The sequence below is a fragment of the Centrocercus urophasianus genome, unplaced genomic scaffold (assembly GCF_019232065.1).
Source record: "Centrocercus urophasianus isolate 14NV4802_14NV808 unplaced genomic scaffold, USGS_Curo_1.0 seq_10, whole genome shotgun sequence".
NCBI classification, from domain to species: domain Eukaryota; kingdom Metazoa; phylum Chordata; class Aves; order Galliformes; family Phasianidae; genus Centrocercus; species Centrocercus urophasianus.
This window is the reverse complement of record NW_024884142.1, coordinates 12,962,870-12,980,215: the sequence shown is the minus strand read 5'-3', so window position 1 is coordinate 12,980,215 and position 17,346 is coordinate 12,962,870. Positions and strand designations below refer to the sequence as shown.

The 17,346-nt window shown below is 38.2% G+C and overlaps 1 protein-coding gene across 1 annotated transcript in view; it reads right to left on the bottom strand.

Moving 5' to 3' along the window:
* The window catches only part of SH3YL1 (SH3 and SYLF domain containing 1), a 42,696-nt gene extending 25,436 nt beyond the window's left edge, over positions 1 to 17,260 (bottom strand). The window contains exons 1-5 of the mRNA XM_042824814.1: positions 17,183 to 17,260; positions 7,308 to 7,418; positions 6,248 to 6,361; positions 5,735 to 5,799; positions 2,617 to 2,729 (exon numbers count right to left, since the gene is read on the bottom strand). Of these exons, the coding sequence (XP_042680748.1) occupies positions 2,617 to 2,729; positions 5,735 to 5,799; positions 6,248 to 6,361; positions 7,308 to 7,418; position 17,183 (404 nt within the window). The 5' untranslated portion in view covers positions 17,184 to 17,260. The remainder of the gene's footprint in view (positions 1 to 2,616; positions 2,730 to 5,734; positions 5,800 to 6,247; positions 6,362 to 7,307; positions 7,419 to 17,182) is intronic.
* Positions 17,261 to 17,346: the final 86 nt, after the last annotated feature.

The following is a 17,346-nucleotide window of genomic DNA, read 5'->3' as shown; positions in this document are numbered from 1 at the left end:
GGACAAGGGGAAATGTTTTCAAACTAAGATGGAGGAGGTTTAGGTTAGATCTTAGGAAGAAGTTTTTCACCCAGAGGGTGGTGACGCACTGGAACAGGCTGCCCAAGGAGGCTATGGATGTTCCATCCCTAATGGCACTCAAAGCCAGGCTGGATGTGGCTCTGGGCAGCCTCATCTAGTGGTTGACAGCCCTGCACATAGCAGGTGGATTGAAACTTGATGATCTTTGAGGTCCTTTTCACCCCAGGCCATTCTACGATTCTGTGAACAGTAATGGAATTTAATCTTAATTCAATCAAAAATCAGCAAGGCTATCACATTTTTTTTCTGTTCATAAATACTCTACTGAATATGCTTAACTAAGTCAAACTTAAAATTCACCTTCAGTTTTCATTTCAGACAGAAGCCAGTACAAAGTATTTAATTTTGGTAATAAGGTTTCCCTCTGAAACACAGAATAACATCTTCTCATAAGAATATATTAGACCTCTTCTTGCATTCAGAAGTCAGAAAAAACTCATGCTAGTTGCTTTTTTGAAACATTCCTCCAATAGCAAATTCCAAATTTTCAATAGACAGATTTGCTACTGCTTACATTTTTTTTGTTAGCTCTAAAGAAATCCTTTTTACCACAGTAATCTAATTTTTGTCTCCTCTACCACTGGCAGAAGGAACTTTTTAGTTGCTTTCCTTTTCCTTGTGGCCATTTTGTGCATTCACAGACATAATCACCTCACTGTTCTCTTCTTTAGCCAGTACTTTAGTCATTGCACATGTTTAAAAAGTTGCAATTGAATGCACTGTAACCAGGAACTCTATCTTCCTTAATTTTATGAGCCCAAAGCGGCACAAAATATTTAAAGTAAGGTTTTATCAGACCTCAATAGAACAGTAAGATTACAAAGTCTGACCGATGCAGAATCACAGAGCATTTTAGTTTTGAAGACACTTCAGGTAGTTACACAGTGCAAATTTCCGCTCAAAGCAGGTATAACATCAAATTAAGATCAGTTTACTCTGGGTCTTGCATAGCCAGTTTTTAAATACTCCATATATACAGCAGGCAACCTATTTCAGTGCTCAATCACTCTCACAGATATTTTCTCCCCCCTCATATCCACTTAGAACCCCTCTTGCTTCAATTAGACAATACCATCTTCCATTATCCTGCCAGGCACCTCAGTAAAGAGCAGAGAATTGGTCTTGATAATTCCCCTGGTGGTAGTACAGCCTCTTACAAGGCTGCAGCTAGGTGTCTCAAAGGCTTCTTTCCTCCAGATTAAATATGCCAAGCTTCCCTAGCCTCACAGTTCACATTCTCCATGTCTGTTGCCATCTCAGTATGTCTTCATTGGAAGCACTCAAGGTTAGACATCTTTCTTGTACTGATATTCTAGGCACAAGCTACGAACAACCAGCTGAAGGGGAGTAATCACTTTCCTTATCTTCTGATTACAATTCTGTTGATGCAGCTCCCCGTGCTGTTAGACATCTTGCACTGTTGACTTAGCCTACTGTCTACCAGGATACCAGTAGGTTGGCTGCTCAGTCTGGCAGGCCCTATCTACACAACTGCTGAGGATTCACTCACATAAGGTGAGTCTTGTTTAATTTCATGAGGTTTCCTGATGTAACTTTCCTCTGTATACTCTATGTCCATCACTTTGTATACAGGACAGAATACCAAATACCCTGCAATGCAGATAACACTCACTGCCCTCCCTTGGTTCACATATTTATCTCATCAGAGGAAAAAGCATCATCCTTTTTTTTCTTAGAAGAGATGACAAAACATCAGCAAAACTTTCATCATAAAAACAAAGGTATAAGGAGGGACATATTCCAAGAGAATATGGCAATATGAGGAATTGGGCTTGGTTAGACAGGGAAAGAGAAGTCTTAGGAGGGGACCTATCAGCAGCCTTCCAATTAAGGTAATTAAGAATATGATGCCAGGCTCTTCAAGTGGTGCATGGTAGAGGGATGTAACTTTTCACTGAGTAGTGGAATATATTGCCCAGAAGGCAAGGCAGAGGTTTTCGTGATCCATTTGGAATAAAGGCGTGAGCAACCTGATCTGCAGTCATAACAAACCTTGCTTTGAGCAGGAGGCTGGAGCAGAGATCTCCAGAGGTCCCTTCCAAATTAAATTATTCTGTGATTGTATCAACTCGTCCTTCAAAGAAGGGTGGCTTAATCACTTAAGCTTTAAAAGTAATTACTTTGTGTATTTCTTTTACTTATTGCCAGGCAGATCTCTGGTAACAAAACACAGGCCCATAGATAAGTGAAAATAATAGTTTGCTATAGTACATTTGCTCTTTATTGAGCCCAGTCAAGCAATGCTTTAAAAAACAAGAGTAAACCTTCCTTCCACCAATAGATGCCTTTATCATGGAACAACAACAACAACAAAAAAAGATAAAGCAACAAGTAACTAAAACACTGTAACACTATATAACACTACAGAAACAATAAGGTCCAGTCAACATACAGGTTTGCAAAGATTATTTTCTAAGATATTAGAGAAAATCACGCAAATGTTTATAAAGCTTAAGAAAAAAATATCTTCCATATTTAAATCTCATCCATATTACAATAAGATTTTACTCTCACCTTCCCAGAGGTCCAATTGCCACAGTCAGATTACCTCCAAGTGTAAGATTCCCTCCTTTGGCAAAAGCTTCTACTGCTCTCTCATGATTCAATATTATTACTAAGTCTGAAACCTATAAAAACATCAAACAAAAGTACCATGCTTTTTAAGAAGAAAGTCTGAACTGCATGGGAGCAAAATCTGCTTGGTGGGCAAGTAGGCAGTAGCATCGAAGAAATTTCCTCCCCCATATGAAAAACTAGCTCCAAACGTAAAACCTGGATAGGTTTTAATTCAATCTAGAATCTGTCATCCTCTCAGACAATTACTTCCATTCTTGCAAATAATCGTTTCGGAATAATTTTCTGAATGAAATTAATTCTTTTTCTACAAGATGTTTGGAAGCTAAAAATCCTGTTCCACAGTTTTTTACTCAATGCAATAAACACAGTTATATTAGAAACACTATTGTGATTTAAAATTTCCTAATCAACAATTTTTAATTTTATAAAGCTTTTGCAAATAATTATGAAGGCATTTTCAGAATCGAAGAGACATCAGATTAAGAAAATCCATAGCAATTAATGGTAACAGCAAGAAAAAACAGTAAATAAAAATTGCTTGTCTGTCAAAGAATAATACAAAAAAATCCAACACAACAACAGAAAGGATACTGCTTTTCCTATAATTGACAAAACTGTATTTTCTTGACAGAAAATTGGGATTCTGTAAGACTTCAACTTATGAGATGTAGCCAGTTTCTTCCAGAAACTATTGAGGGAAATAGTTGGAGAGAGAAGGTATTTTTGAAAGACACAAATGCAAAATATAAGAAAAAAAGACGAGTGTTCTTTATACACCATCTGGATTATGATACGAAATGCAGAAAAACTTCAACTACAACCCAGTAGATGCTTTTTTTTGCCACCAGTACTGTAAAACTAAAGCTCTCTTCATAAGTTTCAATAGAACGATCCTATAATTTTTTTTAAGAGAAAAAAAAGTCAAGTCTTTTCTTGTAAAGATCATGGCATCATAACTGAAAGCTCGTCAAACACACAGGTATTAAAAAAAAAAAGACAGGTGAATTTGATGTTAAAGCCAGTACAGCAGAGTGTTTCAGAGTTCAATAAAATAGACTGTTATGTTGTTGACTTTTTTTCCACTTACCCCAAATTCCAAACAGTGACAGCAGGAAATACAAGAGGAAATATCAGATCATTTGCAAAACAGTGCTAGCCATGAGTATTAAACACAGTGTAAGAGAGGCCTTTGTTATTAATCTCTCATGACCTCCATCCCATCCCATACAAAAGGTCTGACATTAACAGTTTTTTAACCATCCAGTGATGTAGAGAGAACACAATTCAGGGATGCTGCCATCTCTTTTTACCCATAAAGATGATGAATTCATAGCTAAAGCTAAATGAATTAATTGTGAGAAAGACCTCTAAGGAAAACATTTTAAAATTTTAAAACAGATTTTCAATTTGAAGTACCAAACATTTTCACTTGGAAAAACATTATGCTAATACCACAACTAGAGAAATCTGTGACTTCCTTCTTATTGTTAAAAGCCACCCGTAAGTATAAACGCGACTATGTTAACTACAGTTTCTCTTGTATGAATAAAATGCAAGCAATTTCTACAAGGTTTAAGCTTTTTAACTGCTAAAACATTGCTGAAATTGGAATCAGGGCTCCTAAGCAGCTCAGCTATTTATCTTCTAAATTTCTCCTCTAACTTTATGCTTTAACAGTAAGGAAACACTATTTTGTAAACCAAGTGACTACAAACGAAGCGCATAATGCTCAGAAAAAAAAAACCACCAAAAACAAAAACAAAGCAAAACATATTCTCCTGGAAATATCTTGTGTATTTAAATCTTTTTAGTAAATATCAGTAGTAAATGGTTATATTATCTAATACACCACATGGAGATAATTACAGGAAAACTTTCACAGGTTAATCAAGGCATCTAATGAGTCTGTTTCATTGTCACTAGAGGAAAAAATACAAAATAAATACAAAATAATACAAAATAAAAATCTCCTGGGGCACATCAAATAATATTTTGCAATGTGCTCCAAATTTGTATTCAAGAAAAACAAAGAAAAACCCTTGCAAAAATTATTCATTTTGTATTCAAAGCATCTTTTAAAAAGTGCACCATAATAATATCTGAGATCACATACTGAACTATGAGGATATAAAAAAATACTCAGTTACTCATTATATTAGTGCCAGGTGACTAGTTGACAGGAGAGGGATAACTGCAGGACACACTCAGTCTACATCCAGACCAATTTTGCATGGATTCTTCAGAAGAAGAGCAGAATTCTCAAAGCAAAAGATCTTGTTGGCAGTACACTATTACATTTGATTTTATTTAGGAATCAGTGGAAGAGAAGCTAAACAAAGAAAATGGAAGAATAGGACTAGAAACCAGGGCAGGAAAGAGGAAGACATGGCAATAAATAATGGTGAACAAGCTGTAAGACAAAAGCAGCAGCAGTGGATGATCACAGTTCAGATCAACAGGGCTCCTCCTTGGATGTGCTGAAAATTCCTCATTTAACTGTTTCTCCTGGATGGAAAATCTTTTATTTTCTATAGCGAGCTTCCAGAGTAAGTACCATCAGTTTTGGTGCTGCTCTTACACTGAAGGTTGAAGTCAAGAATCACAGTTTGAATAAGGAATGCACGAAGTACAGTGGCATTCTATACCTTCAGTTACTTTCACTGTTTATTGCTAGATGGAGTCCTTGTGCTCAACAAAGCATTTGATAAACTATTAAATATAGTATACTTTTAGTTAATTCTGTCTTACATATGAACTCTGACTTGAATTTTCCCCATAAGGGAAGATTTCTGTCTTCTCTAAGAAATCAATGAAACAGCCATTAAATCACTTATTTTCATTTAAATCTCCCCAAACAATTAGATTAATAGGATTAAAACTCCACATTCTGTTTGGATTGTATATGTGAACTTTAAAAAATTGTTTTTTTTTTTTCTTTTGTCTTCTCTGAAAAACAAATCTCACCATCTCACCAGCATTTACATCTTTAATTGCTTGGGGAAAAAAAAAAGAAAAAAAAAAAAAATCAACAAGTACTTTAAATGCAAAATTATACCTCAATTCCAATTTCAAAACCACCACCAACGCCAGCAATTCCTATTGCAGAAGGAGCAGACCAGGCTGTCAAACAAAACAAAAATTACAAAAGCATTACCACAGATTACAAGAAATGCTCATCTAATTATTACAGTTCCAAATCACTTGCAATTACCTAAAACTGTGTTCATAACAACTACAATGCAATCATATAAAGACACTAGTTTATCCCAGTAAAAAGAATCCACGACACACAAATCCTCATTTAAACAAATCTGTATGTTACAAATTATTTGGCATACACTGTCCATTACTGGCTATAATTCATTTTCCTCATGAGTTTCAAACTGTAAGTTTTTATATTTCATCCTTTTCTACAAAGATACTGAGAACACTCAGTAAAAAGCAGGTATAAAATTCTGAAAACAGCTTTCTAATCAGACATTTTCATATGCATACATGCGTGTGTGTGTGTATATATTTTAAAGCTTTTAATTCTCCCATGAAGTACAAAGGGAAAACATCTACTTACTGCCATTAGGAAGACGAGCTAATACAATTCCACTTCCACCTCGAGCAGTCACCAAAAATCCAGCTTTGATAACAGACAAAACTGCAAGGCCTTTGGCTTTAGCTATCACATGGGCTGAAACAGCAAAATCATTTATTCAAAAGGTTCAAAGGAAAGGGAAAATAAAATTCTGCATTTCACAAATTTGAACACATAGAAGTCAAATAATTATAGCAAAAGCTTAAAGAAAACTGAACTAATAATGACATCTCCACTACATAGTCAACTACAAAGCTAGGTGCATTGATCTACACTTCCACAACCGTTCTAGTTAATCTAGTTAGCTCATACAAAATTAGCTTATTGCCATGAATACTGTGTGTGAGGACCCTTAGTAAGACAATCAGGCAGTAAATAGTTGACATTCGTGACTCTACCGATTTTTGGAGGAGTGAAGTCTGAATTTAAATCACAGTGACACACGTCAGCCTAATCAGTTTACATCATTAGACAGTGCTTTTGTCAAGTAAAATGTCATCATCCTGAAAGTCTTAATACAGACCTTCTGGAACATAATAGATATAAATTCAAAGCCACAGCTACCAATACCTAGGCAAAACAGAGAATAACAATTGCAAAAATAAGGAAGACAGAAGCATGTAAGAGTGTCTAACCATTATCAAAGTAGAAACGTACCCTGATCTCTTTCATTCAACTTAATATTGTCTAGGTAATTCCAATAAACAAAAATATTCAAAATCTACAACTACTATTCAAAGTTCTCCTCACAAATGGACATTCACACGGTGAATGAGAGACATTACAGCACAGAGAGAAGCCTTCCTGTGCAGATAGCCTTCCTGTGTCTATAAACATGCTAAAGATTTCATTCAGTAAGCAATGTCTGCCTATAACCCAGCAAACTGAACAGATTTACTTGCAAAATATTTTCAGAGAAGTTACAACAGTCCAATCCCCCACTCCTTTCTGAGTTAACACTCAGTGAATACAGAGGGCATAAATAAAGAGATGAGGGGAAAACTGGAGGTTTTAGTTGAATCATAACATTTCCTTTACTCACGAGGTATGATTTTATCAGGTCCATTTCTGGAAGTTATTTCTGTAAATTCTCGTAATATTTTAGCTGCCTTTTTAGCTTCTGACTTCAAGTTGGAAGGTATAGGGTTATTCACTGTAAAACACAAAACAAATATAATCACACAAAACTATAATCAGTTCAGGACAGCACAAAAATAAACCAGTGTAACTCTATGGGAAATTTGGACCATTTCAGACCAGAAGACTTCCTCTAGTAATCTAATTTCTGTTGAAGCGTTTTGCCATCTGGAGGTATCAATACCCACCACCTGCAAGTTTATCAGCAACAAGGTTTTCCAGTAACATATGCATGTAATGTTGGACCAAAGACCCATCTAGTGTCATGCTTCATCTCTGAAAAGAACTTGCTAGAATAGCACAACAAAATTCCACTGTTCTTCAATTCAAAAAAGCATAAAAAAGAAAATTAAACAACTCTGTAGAAAAGCAACTAGCAGTCAACAGTGACCTAGTTTGTTTCTGTTGGTATTCCCCAACATTCACTCACCTCCTCACTCTGGGTGACATTTCCACTCAAAGCTATGGAGGTGAAAAGACTAAATACATTTTGAGATTAAGTCAGTGAAACCTGGAGAACAAGTCTGCTCCTATTAAGTGAAGCACTCAGTGGCAAGTTGGCAGTCTTTCCTGACTAGAATACGAAACTACTCATCTACTATGACAATAACAAAATAATAATTAAATTATTTGCAATATGTTTTTATTTAGTTCTGTGATATGTTTTTAAATAGTGCTTCCACTGTTCTAACCGTGTGGGGGCAATTTGAGAACAGGCTTTGAGATTGCTGAAAAAAACCATCCACTGTTTTTGTCTATCTGTAGATCCATTTTCAGATGGAACTACATAAATACATTCCCTGCAAATTTTCAAATGGAATGCACAGGGTTGCAATCAGACATTCAACTCAAAAATCTGATCATGTCACTTTCCTAGGCTTTTATAAGCCCTCTTTTACCACAAAAAAACATCCCTTGGTTCACAATGACAGAGATTTTGACACCTGAGATTCTGAAGTAACTTGCTCTGCAAAACCTTGTAGCAACACCTGATTTTGGTGAAAATTGAGAGTTTTAAGGTACAGAAATCACCACAATGCTGTGCAAAAATAGCACTCTCTGGGAATATAGGGAAACAGATGCATGGAATGCAACAGACTATTCTGCACTGTGACAGCAGATGGAAGACATGCAAATCTTGTCTTCTAACCTCTTCTGTTTGTATTCAGAAAGTTAGGACAAAGGTGCAGTCTTCATGTGCTGAGGGATACAAAGTGAAGGTCTAAACCCTAAGAACCTAGGACTTTCAGAAAAAAACAGTCGAACGTGCAGTTCTCTCAGGATGCTATGGCACTGAAAGCCTATGCCTATGTTTGCAGGAGTTGAGCACGATTGCGTCTTCCCTGGCTCACCTGGCTGGAACCGGCTGTACCGACCACAGCAAGAGAGTGCAGCTCAGCCCCAGCAAAATGTAAAAGGATAATTGCTTTTGGTAGATCAACAAACTAGATTAAAGCAAATGTCTCCATTACTTCTGCTGTTTGCACCTGACATTACAATTTCAAGGGCAGAGGTGAAATAGTACAAGCATGTTGTAAGAGAAAAACAGGATTTTTGATTTTGTAGAAAGAAAACACTGAGTCAGTCATGAAAAGCATATTACACCACCATTGCTCCTATGAAATAAAAAATAACAATTTTTGCATACTGTAAGTTATAATTCATAAGTAACGTTGCAATACAGTGCATGTCCATTTGCATAATCAGGTGAACATTTCTGCATGTGGTGTATTTTTTTTTAAGTTCAGAGATCTTGATTTTACTTAATCTTCATAAGATACACATTACATTTCATGGTATTTTAATCTTATTCAACAACAAAAATTAAATGGAGACATGCTTCATTTTAACAGTGGTAAAATGGACAGTTGCATGTGTGGCCATGTAGGACTCTCAGCAAAGTCATCAAGCCTTTATGACACTAACGTGTGTGCACTGACATCTGGAAAAGAAAAACCTGATGAAGCAAAAGCAAGCAATATCTAGCTTTTAGATTGTAGGGAAATAAAAATAACTTCTTTGCTCCATTTACAGTTCTTTATACACATTCACTTCATCACTTTCTCTCTGGCCAATCTTAGATTTTGTAGGAACATCTCCAGTCTGTTTCTTGTTACTTCTATGAGGGAAAAAAAACACCAAACACACTCATATTTCAAACATATTAGAAGAGAAATATTTCTCTTTAATCCTTCCCCATGCACCTCCATTGACAAGAAACAGGATGTCCTCAGATCTAAAAGTCTGCAAATGAAAGTTTAAAAAAGAAGAAAAAAAATCACTTCCAGTTTTCCACACAGTTTCAGATTCAGAATTGCTTCAGAGAGATATTACGGTTACCAGAAAAAAGTGCTGATGTTCATATAGGAGTTACTATTAGTTATTATTTAATTGAAGACTATCTGAAGCTGAACTTCATGAGCCAGCAAAAGTAATACTGCTACTACCTCACTGTCTCATCAATTCATCCAGTCACATCCTGTAACACTAAGTCCGAGAATGAACTTTACTCCCACTCTCAAAAAAACAAGAGAACCATCACTATCCGCCTTTTTATTTGTAGCATACATCAATATTGCTTCTGCAACCTCTGAGCATCTACAACAATTCAAGCACGCATCATTCTTTGCTTTTTTCTGCCTTGCTACAGACTGGAGTAACACAGGACTATTTTTCTGGACAGAGAAATATCAGGAGGGTTTAAAAACATTCAGCCAGAACTGTGCCCATGGAGTCAGCATAATGCACTGTTAGAAGTGGCCTGAGGGACTCCTAGATCACACTAGAGTCCGAGAGGAAGAAAGGAAAAGGATGAACTTGCTGTCAGCTGAAGAGCTGGATCTTACAGAGGAGGACTATAAATGAGATGATTTACATCCAGACTTTAATTTGGACAATGGGAGATACAAAATTTAAAGGACTTTTCTTTTGGCAAGGAAGCAAAGCACAGAAAGGTTTTAATCAATAAGCCAGCTGATTAAACACTTTCAGTGCTTAAAACCCAGAGTTAGTCAGAGTGACCCTTGGGTCTTAAGGAAATGATGACTTCTTTAAAAAGACAACCAATAAATCCACACCCTGACCTTAACTATGGATAATATGATGCTTGACAAAGTGTGGCTGGACTCCTGTTTTGATAAAGTTGCTCATACCAGGCTGCAGTGCCACAGCCAAAGAACGCTGGGGGAAGAAGGAGAACTGGTTCTCCCTCTTAGGCTACGACACACTCAAAATTCTGCTGATAGAATTCAAGATAAAATACAGGCATGGACAACAATTAACCAACAAAACATTATGTTTAATGGTTGAACATATAGCGTAGATGAGGCCTCATTCTTACAGTCTATTAGTTTTATTAATATTTGTCCAAGGCCAAAGAACATTAAGTGTTTCTCATGAAAAAACAAAACAAAACCAAAACAACAGCACAACAAATAAGTGGAAAATCACACAAAGACAATCCAAAGATAACTCTTTACTAATTAAAAAGTCTGTGGACGTTTGTACTATAGAATACTTTTTTTGCCCCCAAATATAACTGAAATTCAATGACTACAGGCTACAGTGAAAGTCAGGAATAAAATCGTGATTCCACTGATTTTAATTGCTGAGTAAACAGTCAGAACCATAACTGGGATTTCTGTGACATCAAAAATAAGTAAAATTTCTGTTCATTCAGCTGCTCTCTTCCTTCTCAAGCTTACATTATGATATGAATAGTAAAATTCTGCAATACTTCATTGGAAGACAGAACACTGCAATACTTCATTTGGAACACTGCAATACTTCATTGGAAGACAGAAGTTGTAGAAATATCTGCTCTTTATTACAAGTACTGTATAAATATTTAGAAGCAAGCAGAAGCTCCATGCTCAGTTCATCCCACAGTAACACAAGGAATAATACTGTACCGCTGTCCCCCCTATTGGCTTTAAGGATGCATACATAATTGTCTGCTTTGTATTCACCCAATGCTCAGGAAAGAGGTAACGAGAAGCAATAAGACAGTAATATCTATCAGGAGGATACAGTGAGTGATGGATTCAGAATGCCGTGACCAGCAAATGCTCAGCTGGGAGCAGGCTTCATTTACACTGCTGCTTGTTGTTGAGGGGAGAAGATACTGAGCATATGTGAGTCAGCAACACAAACCTCATGGGGGAATATCGCACCAAAACTGATTAACTGCTTAATTTGTAAGCTGATGAGACAAGTGCGTCAGCCTCTAATTTACATTCTGACTAACAGTAATAATGTGTTGGCTGAACATTTGGTGAAATTATGTGAGCAAGGTGTAATAAGGAATAAATAAAGTCTTTTTACTTAAAAGCTAGAACTAATTCTGATATAATCAAAATTCTGCTGAATATGAACAGATGAAATAAAGCTTGGAGGCATTATAAGAACCTGAACATCAAAAATACAGTTTCAAAGAAGACTGATGACAAAATGGAGACAAAGACTAGCATGCATATTTCATATATGCATTGTGTATGTATATATGAGTTTTGAAGTACTTTTGCAGAAGTAGTTTTTACATTTTTATTACAAGAAAAAAAATAATGGCAAACACCTTGCACAAGTCTAGGGCAGCAATTCAGTCTTTACTTTGGCTTCACTAAGAAGTTCAAAAACAGCAAAACATTAAAGCACAGCTAATTTGCATTGCAAGGTTACAGCAGTAGCATCAACTTCCAAAAGCAAGTCTGAACAAAGAATGATTGAAAGCATTCATAAACACGAGAACTAACTAATCAAGAACAGTTAAAGACAAACACTTTATGGGATTGAGGAACCTGAAAATCAAGACCAGTGACCTTTCCCAGTGCTGGAGAAGAGCCTAAACAAGAGATTTCAACTCGGTGTTACAATTAGAAAGATGTAATTTTGGTTTCATAAACATGAAACATCATGATACTGTGGCAGCCTGCTCCAGTCCTGTGGGATCCATCTGGTAGTGGAAATCCTTCAGCAGCATGCAAGACATGCACTGTATTCATTTTGCCTAACCCAAGAAGAAGTTAGACTTAGAGCAGCAGCCAATTAGCAAGTATTAATCAGCAGATTATAAAGTGCATCCCTGTCCAGTCTTCCTCTATTTAATACTTCCAGCACTGAAAGCCAACAATTGACAGTAAAGATTAGATAGATGTCAAAAAAAATATCTGTGAAGTTCGAGGAAACTGAAAAAGAACCTGTAGGAAAAGGATGGAATACAACAAAGGTAATAATTACCACCCTCAGCTGGGACCCACTGTGCTCCAGCTGTCAGCACCTGAGCTCCATGCTTCTTATTTTGGAGCCAAGAAGGACAGGCAGTTACTGCTTCCATGAGACTTCAAAGTGTATGAGAGAGAAATGCCAGAGAACTTACATATCCTACTGCAAAGCACTGCTGGTATGGCAGAAGGATTCTAAGGAAGCAGTCCCAGGAAGAAAGTAGCAATCAGTGACAGTGAAGATCTTACCAATTGAGTATGTTGCAGAATTTTCCAGATGCCTCTGACAGAACAGTAAAGGCGATAACATATGACAGAAAACACGTCATGTTAGGCAATGAAAACAAAGCTGAAGAGGAGAAAACTGGCTCTATGTACAATGAAGCCTTTCTATTGATCCCATGCACTTGTATCACATTCTTTACCATTTGGATTCATACAGCGCTGTATGAAACCTCACCAAGCTTGGTACAAATGCTTTGTGCTCTGGCAGAGTACCAGTATGCCAGCAGGAACCCGGCGGCCTTGCAGAGCAGCAGCTGAACAGGACTAAGACTGGAAGACTCTAATGTGCACCTTCACAGCTGTGAGAGGTTTTGTACAATCAAATTTAATGTAAATAATCTTTCTCCCCTCCCCATGCTGGATAGGTAGAAGTATTTATACGTGTTAATTACGTCAGTGTGAGTAGTGTCATATAGGGAGCCCAAAATACAAGGTTTTCAGTTAGAAATCCCTGCTAGCATTGACAAGTCTTTTCAGACTTTGCTATCAATTATGTACGTACTCCAACAGCACAGGAGATCAATGTTTTTTCATATGGAATCTTCACTTTGTTAATGCTAGAAAAATGCATCCACATAAATAAAACATTCACTTTCACCGTGTGCATATTTTTGATTACCACTCTCAAAGCGAAAAGGACTTAACTGATCCAAATAGGAAGTGTAGGAGTTGGTAATTTTATGGGTTCTCAGCCCTCAACCTCACTCTGAATTAATTATTTCCTCGAGAAAGGAAAATCTATGAGGTTAAACAACTTAGGGGGAAAAAAAAAAAAAAGACGTGTAGCAAGTCGTATTTATCAAAAGCATTTGAAGAGTTTGGTCCCCAGCAGTTTTTTTGTTTGTTTGTTTGTTTTTGTTTGTTTTTTACTGAAGTCACTTCGGAGCATTCCTAATTCCTTTCAACTCCTAAAGGGATGAACTTCCTGCTGCGAGTTGGGATTTACGTGATTAATATGATGATAGTGACATAGCTGAATAAGGTGCTTTAAAGAAAGATGTGTTTACTCTGTATATGTAAGATGTTTTAATTAGATTATGGTTCCTTTAAGGAACTGAGGTATGTGGATACAGTCATTAACTGCCAGAGGCACAGGTGAGTCAGATGACTTCTTCTGTGAAGCATACAAAACATCTGGTCACCTGCATGGGAGGCACAGCAAAGGAACAGCTGTAGCTAAAGCCTTCAAAAATCCCCCTTAGAAATGGCAAAGATGCTAAAATCCTAAATTCAGCTGAGTTGTAATCTTGGCACTAGGAGAAAACATAAATGCAAAGGGCAGGGGGAAGAAATCAACACACCTACCAATAAACTCAACATATTATTCTCTCGCAAGTAATACAGGTCTCACTACATTTGAAAAGGTTATTTCTAGTAAACATAATCAATACAAAAGCTCCCTAAGTTGCTAAGTGGTATTCAATGTGTTCCTAAAAATGGGAAATTGGAACAAAGACAACCAATTACAGTATGCTACTTCAATTTTGTAGTTTGGATATGTGTGATGATCTTGACCCAGCATTTTAAAAACAAAATAGATTTAATGTTTCAAGGCAAACAGAAAATACAAGGGGGAAAATGAAAGGAAAAACAAAACAAAACAAAAATCAGCATGACAACTGCTAATTAGGTTTGTCAGGATGTTTAAAAACAACAAAGAATGAGACCTATTTCTCTTCTCAGGAGCAGAAGAAAGCTATGCTGCTAGGAGAGTTTATGTCCCACGACATGGTTTTAGCAGAGTAAATGCTTAGATGTGAAATATGAGACAATGCTATCCAGACATACATACCACTGGAATAGAAAGAAAATGCACAGTATGTATATAGTACAGAGTTTGTATAAATTATCATCTTCTATAAATCACCTCTGTCCATAGTGGTATGTCTCAGTATAATAGTTTAGGATTGATGTTAGGCTAATAAAGTATCCATCAACAGTAGAAAACCCACCCTTTTTAGTGTCACTGAACACATTATACTCACTCAAACTTAGCATCAACAACTATCATTGATTTTAGTCAGGGAAGTTGGAGACATTGTATGAGCACTACAACACCAAGTCAACACCAAGCTTTTCAATTTAGGATACCCAGAAGGATCAGGCATTGGAAAAAGCCAGAAAAAGAATTATGCTCCATCTAAAGTGTTAAATGTCAGTCACACACATATGGAACAATTCTTCTATCCTCAAATCCTTAAAACAGCCAAAGACAAGAACAGACTCACCTTTCAGATGATAAAGAAACAATAGTTTATACCAAGACATTAAAAAATCTGTATTTTCAAGAATATTGATACAGTGAAATACTCTACAACAAGCACCAAAGGTAGTTACCTTGAGGGTTCTCCAAGACTAAAAAGTGAACTCTTCTAAGAATTTGCGCAACAAGAATGGCAGGCTTTTGCACAAAACATCACTGCACCTATTCACCATGCCAGCCAAGCCTTAGGAAACCACCTAACTGAAGCCCTGTTTGCAAGTTTTTCAAACACACTTATTGTAATACGTTTGATGTGTCAACAGTCAGTACCAGAGGGGTTGGGCGCTGCCCATCAAGCGAGATAAGTAGCATAACCAAAGCTGAAGCAGAGCTAAGAATTCAGTTCTGCCTGTCTCCCTTCATGTTAAATACAAGGCTTAGCATGCTATGCTAGAGAGGAAAAGCCCAAACTGAATAGCAGTTTTGTTTTGCTAACTCTATTTTAATTAACTAAGAATAAACTTCAAGGCAATCTAAGGTTCTAAGAAAGCACATTAACCTTTACACAACAAAGGTTTAACTAAAACAAAGTTTTAAGAAAACTTTTAAGAACAAAATTCCAAATGCCGTCCTATTTACCATCTCACCAGGGACAGAAGAACAGAGGGAACAAGCACCTGGTAGCCTACAGCTGCCCCCCACCTCCCCTCACCTTGTGCACTGCACAACTACTTCATATGCTACAGTAGTAACCCAGGAGAAAAAAATATTTTTACATATTTGGGTACCCTAACAAAATATATATTCCAGATATTTCCTACAGAAAGCACTTCTATCAGTCAAACTGGACATCATCCAGTTGTGGCTCTGGGCAGCCTGGTCTAGCACATAGCAGGGAGGTTGAAACTAGATGATCATTGTGTCCTTTTCAACCCAGGCCATTCCATGATTGTATGATCATCCTGTCCCTCATTTCCCCTTCCTGCATATATTGCTGTTCCCTATAAGCATAGAATCATAGTTCACATTGGAAGGGACCCAATAAAGGTCATCTAGTCCAACTCCCCTGCAGTGAACAGGGACACCAATACCCACATCAGGTTGTTCAGAGTCCCATCCAGCCTGACTATGGGTGTCTCTAGAGACAGGGCATCCACCACCTCTCTGGGCAACTTGCTCCAGTGCCTCACCACACCTACAGTAAAAAACTTTTTCCTTATACCCAGTCTAAATCTCCTCTTTTTCAGTTTGAAACCATTTTTTCTTGTCCTATCCCAACAGAATCTGCCAAAGAGCCTGTCCCCTTCTTTCTTACAGCCCCCCTTTATATATTGAAAGGCTGTGATTCTGACTCCCCAGAGACTTCTCTAATAGCTCAAACCTTTTGGAACAGTTCAGACAGAGGGGATCTGCAAAGACCATCAGCTCCAAAGTGCTCACTTCCATGCACAATCCCAGCTTTCCCCCAACCAATACAAGTACACAGGTAGGAGGCAGAAAACTATTTCTGATTCGAGACTTCAGGACACTTTAAGAACGCAGAAATAAAGGCAGAAGGTGCTGCTTGGCGTATGCTACATGGCAGAACCACATGTGAGCAGGACACAGAGCTAGACTCGCCCTGCAGTCTCAGGAGGCTGCGCCCATAATCAGGCGGTGTCACAGCCCCGTCTCGCTCCAACGCTGCGCATTCTTCACACCTACATGGTGCTGGGTGCGTGCGAAACGCAGTAACTGATCTGGGATCACAGAATCGTTTGAGTTGGAAGGGCCCTTAAAGGCCATCCAGTCCAACGCCCCTGCAAAGAACAGGGACACCTACAGCCAGATCAGGTGCTCACAGTCCCACCCAGCCTGACCTGGGTGTCTGCAGGGCCGGGGCACGCAGCACCGCTCAGGACAGCCCGCTCCAGTCCCTCACCACTCTAATCGCAAAAAACCCCAAACTTCTCAGCACCCAATGAACGGCCGCAGCCCTTGGTGCCGCCCGGCGCTCCCCGACCCTCCAACCGGCCCGGGGGCTCGCTGCCCGGCACGAGGGTTCGGTGCAGCGCCCACCCCGCGGATACTCACTGCTGCCGGCCCCAGCCTCGCCCCGCTCTGCTCAGCGCTGGGGCGGCCCCGCCGAGCGGCACACCTGCGGCAGGTGAGGCGGGCGGGGCTGAGACGGCCCTCCACCGCCTGCCCGCAGCGATCGCCCGCTCGCCCGCCCGCCTCCCAGCGCGCGTATTCGTACC